This window comes from Salvia splendens, chromosome 12 (genome assembly GCF_004379255.2).
Source record: "Salvia splendens isolate huo1 chromosome 12, SspV2, whole genome shotgun sequence".
NCBI classification, from domain to species: Eukaryota; Viridiplantae; Streptophyta; class Magnoliopsida; order Lamiales; family Lamiaceae; genus Salvia; species Salvia splendens.
Window position 1 is genome coordinate 12,317,098 of NC_056043.1, and position 4,922 is coordinate 12,322,019.

Below are 4,922 nucleotides of genomic sequence, written 5' to 3' on the forward strand. Positions count from 1 at the left end.
TTTACAAGACAAAAAATGAAAAAGGCGACGATAAAAACTAAGCCAAACCAAGTCAAGATATGCACACTTCATCCAATAAAAGCAACACACCCCCTGAAAAATCCCATTAAATTAATCAAGCTGTCAACTTCTACAATTAGTACTAAAATCCCTTACCCTAAATCTTTTCGCCATTCACTAAAAAAATCCCCAATTTTTGTCCCTTCTCTTATTCTTAAGCTTTATTTATACCCAAACATAAGCCATGCATGCATTTCATTAATCTTCTCAAATTAAAAAAAAAAGAAAGAAAAAAAAACTCCGATGGCCACCGCCGCCGCCGCGAAATTTCCGAGCGTCAAACACTGCCCGTCGATCGGGCGGGAGAAGGACACGGTGGTGGCGGACATGGACGGAACCCTCCTCATCGGTAGGAGCTCTTTCCCTTACTTCGCTCTCGTGGCTTTCGAAGTCGGGGGCATTTTGCGCCTCCTCTTCCTCCTCCTCCTCTCGCCGGCGGCCGCCGTGCTATACTATTTGGTGTCAGAGTCGGCCGGGATCCGCGTGCTCGTGTTCGCGGCGTTCGCCGGGATGAGGGTCTCGGACATCGAGTCGGTGGCCCGGGCGGTGCTACCAAAGTTCTACGCGGGCGACCTCCACCCGGACACGTGGAGGGTTTTCTCGTCGTGCGGGCGGAGGTGCGTGCTTACGGCGAACCCTAGGGTTTTGGTGGAGCCGTTTTTGAAGGAGTTTTTGGGGGCGGATTTGGTGCTGGGGACGGAGATTTTGAGCTACCGCGGCCGGGCAACAGGGTTCGTGGCGGAGCCCGGGGTGTTGGTCGGGAAGAACAAGGCGGACGAGCTCGTGGCGGCGTTTGGTGGGGCGGTGCCGGAGATTGGGTTGGGGGATAGGCATACGGACTTTGCCTTCATGAGCTTGTGCAAGGTAATTATATTTAATCTAACTAACTGATTAGTGTGGTTAATAGTTTTGGTTTTAGATACTGCTCCCTCCGTCCCATAGTAGATGTCACACTTGAGGATTGACATGAGATTTTATGAGGTGTTGTTTTGTGTGTTAAGTGGAAAGAGAAAATAATATATCTATATTAATGTGAAAGAAAACTTTTTCCAAAAAAAAAAGAAATGTGACATCTTTTGTGGGATAAACTAAAAATGAAAGTGTGACATCTATTATGGGACGGAGGGAGTACTACTAATAGTAACAAGAGGATTAAGTTTTAAGGATCGTGGTAATGCTAGTATTTAGTACTATTGTGGAGTATTTTTTATTGCAATTTGTCATATAATATTGTTGTTTTTGCAACGTTTTAGTTGAATTTGATAAGCCTCCAAGTATATCAAATCCTACAGTACTATTTATTATTGGTAGTACTCCTTCCTTACACGATTAACTGACACTAATTTCCTTTTTCGTCCATTCATAATTAATTGATGCTCATGGACCCCACATTCCACTAACTTATCTCACTCACATTTTATTACACATTTTGTCCATTATTAGTAATGGCGATTTACCATTTTTGTCAGTCTGCTATTAGAAGTCCCAATTTACTTTTATTATAAATGTTAGGTAGAACTCATATTCCACTAACTCATTTCACTCACATCTTATTATAAAACTACATAAAAATGGATCACATTCCACTATCTTTTTTCCACCCACTTTCCTATACATTTCTTAAAACCCGTACCAAACTTACATGTGACTCCTAATGAAGGACAAATGGAGTATAAAACTAAGAGATTTCACATTTCACTAACATTTTCAACTCATTTTCTACCATATTACTTAAACCTCAATCCGAGTCAAACAGACTCAATCAATCGTGGACGGAGGAAGTATAATTATAACATTACAGTAAACCGGTTGTTAGTTAACTAAGATTACTAATTATGTTATTCAAACTTCATGTAACTAAAAATTTGTTACTACCTCCATCCCTGAAAGTTTGTCCCATTTTTCTATTTTCGTCAGTCCCCAAAGTTTGTCCCATTTCATTTTTTACCATTTTAGGTAGTGGACCACATATTCCACTAACTCATTCATACTCACATTTTATTATAAAACTAATATATAAAAATAGGACCCACAATCCACTAATCTTTTCAACTCACTTTCAATTACATTTCTTAAAACATGTGTCAGGTCAAAATGGGACAATATTTAGGGGACGGAGGTAGTATAATTGGTTGAAGCACTGTTCATACAAAATGAGAATCGCCCCTCATTAATAATGAAACATACCATAATTTTGGCAGACACATGAAAATAAAAAAATAAGACTATTTTTTATGAGCGAAAAATAATACTCCCTCCATCCCCGAATAAGAATCGCTAATTTCCATTTTGGGCCGTCCCCCATTAAGAGTCACTCTTCATTTTTACCATAAATGGTAGTAGACTACACATTCCACTAACTCACTTCACTCACATTTTATTATAAAACCAATATAAAAATGTGGGTCTCACATTCCACTAACTTTTTCAACCAACTTTTCTCTACATTTCTTAAAACTCGTGCCCGGTCAAAGAGCGACTCCTATTAGGGGACGGAGGGAGTATCATTTTAAAGACCCTAAACATAAAATTTTATCTAATGCATGCAGGAGGGCTACATCGTCTCACCAAAATCCCAAGTGAAGGCCGTAGACGCCGATAAGTTGCCCAAGCCGATCGTATTCCACGACGGTCGGCTCGTTCAAAAGCCGAACCCTGTGACCGCGCTGCTCATCGTCCTCTGGATCCCCGTTGGCTTCCTCCTCGCCTGCCTCCGCATCGCCGCCGGCTCACTCCTTCCCATGCCACTAGTCTACTACGCATTCTGGGCCCTCGGCGTCCGCGTCACCATCAAGGGCAACCCCCCGCCCCCGCCCACCAACAACTCCGGCGTCCTCTTCATCTGCTCCCACCGCACCCTCCTCGACCCCATCTTCCTCTCCACCGCCCTCGGCCGCCCCATCCCCGCCGTCACCTACTCCGTCTCCCGCCTCTCCGAGCTCATCTCCCCCATCCCCACCGTCCGCCTCACCCGCGACCGCGCCACCGACGCCTCCATGATTAAAAAGCTTTTACAGAAGGGAGACCTCGCCATCTGCCCCGAGGGCACCACGTGCCGCGAGCCCTTCCTCCTCCGGTTCAGCGCGCTCTTCGCGGAGCTGACCGACGAGCTGGTGCCCGTGGCGATGGTGAACCGGATGAGCATGTTCCACGGCACGACGGCGCGGGGGTGGAAGGGGATGGACCCTTTTTACTTCTTTATGAACCCGAGCCCCGCCTACGAGGTCACGTTTCTCAACAAGCTGCCGCGCGAGCTGACGTGCGGAGGCGGGAAGACGAGCCATGACGTGGCGAATTATATACAGAGGGTGATCGCTGCTACGTTGTCGTACGAGTGCACCACTTTCACGAGGAAAGATAAGTATCGTGCCCTCGCTGGAAACGACGGAACGGTGGCGGAGAAGCCTCGAGTGAAGCCGAGTAAAATTATGGGATGTTGATTGTCTTGTATTGCATCACGCTGATTAGTCCAAAGAAGTATTGTAGAGTTGAATATGTAAACAATAATAAAATATCGGCTTCACTAAAAAAAAAAAACTTTTAGGGATACAAAAATTGAGACGCGGTTACTAGCATTAGGAAATTTTTAAAAATAATCATAATTTAGGATGCAAAAGAAAATGCCCGTAAGTTGAGGATAAATTATCTTAATCTTTTGCTTTTGTTAGGCTGCTTCTATCTGTGTTCCCTAATTTTAGTTTGGACACTAACAATAAGGACACTTTAGAAAGCGTTGGTGGTATAATTAAACACATAAATTAGCGTCTTTAATAGTATTAAAAAGTGTCTTTATCCAATTCTCTTATTGTAGTGCTATTTTAACCTGTAACTCTACGATTTCATGTGTTTTTATTATGGACAAAGGGCTTCCTCGACTCACCTATACTTCGTGGGTGCTTTTCATTCTCAAGGAGTAGCTGAGTTGGCAAGCTGGCCAACCCGGTGACTACATGTATTAGAGTCAGGATGATTAGGTTGGCCAACCCAACGACTTGTTGGTACCGTTCTCTACTCTGATTCGTCTAAGCTCCATTTTACATCTTGTTTATATAAAACCGACGTAAAAATCGTCTAATCTGATTCGCATCAGCTTCCCACTGCTGAAGCATATATAGAACTTGTCTCACCTCCCCAATCTCATTGGGTGTCTTAGTTAGGACACATGTATCCTATGCCGGAAATGTAGGAATCCTTTCTTGGAACTTTGCATGCTAAAGAGACTATGTATATAATTGATGTATATTCTTAAAATAGGCAAACCATTAGCTTCTAAGGATCTTATGTATAATCTTGATTCATCTCAAACTGTGTTGATAACCATTCTCTAATGTTAGACATGTCTTTCAAATTAATTAGTTAATTATGATTGTTTATCATCAAACTAACCCCTAAAATTCAAGTAGGGAAATTTAGCAATAATAGATTGGTTACTTATGATTTAATATATCTATAACAATTTTGATTAGCTATGTCAAGCATTAAAAATTGTTACCTAATTATAATCAAATTTCAATAATAAGATTAGGATAATGACAATAGAATTTAATTTTATAATCAATTTTCAATTTTTAATAACAATAAACTTGTTCATCCTCCACTTTTTATCTAAAAGATTTCATAACCGTTGAATTTATGATTTTTAACCTCGAACAATTTTTAACTTTTAAAAGTGAAGAGATGAGTTGCAATTCCCAGGTCACATATTTCGACATCTCATTCGAGCAAGAAAAAAAGAGTTCACAAAGATGATGATATTCACAATGACAATTTGATTACTTCAGTGTGAATGATGGGGACGACGGCGCAAAGAAAGCAACGATGGGGGCGACAACGCAAAGAAATACATAATATTACTTATGTTG

The 4,922-nt window shown here is 41.7% G+C and overlaps 1 protein-coding gene across 1 annotated transcript; it reads left to right on the forward strand.

Moving 5' to 3' along the window:
* The first annotated feature begins 303 nt into the window (after window positions 1–303).
* LOC121758450 (glycerol-3-phosphate acyltransferase RAM2-like) lies at window positions 304–3,500 on the forward strand. The gene is made up of 2 exons (XM_042153848.1): window positions 304–924; window positions 2,610–3,500. The coding sequence occupies exons 1-2, from the start codon at window positions 304–306 to the stop codon at window positions 3,498–3,500; spliced, it is 1,512 nt and encodes a 503-aa protein (XP_042009782.1).
* Window positions 3,501–4,922: the final 1,422 nt, after the last annotated feature.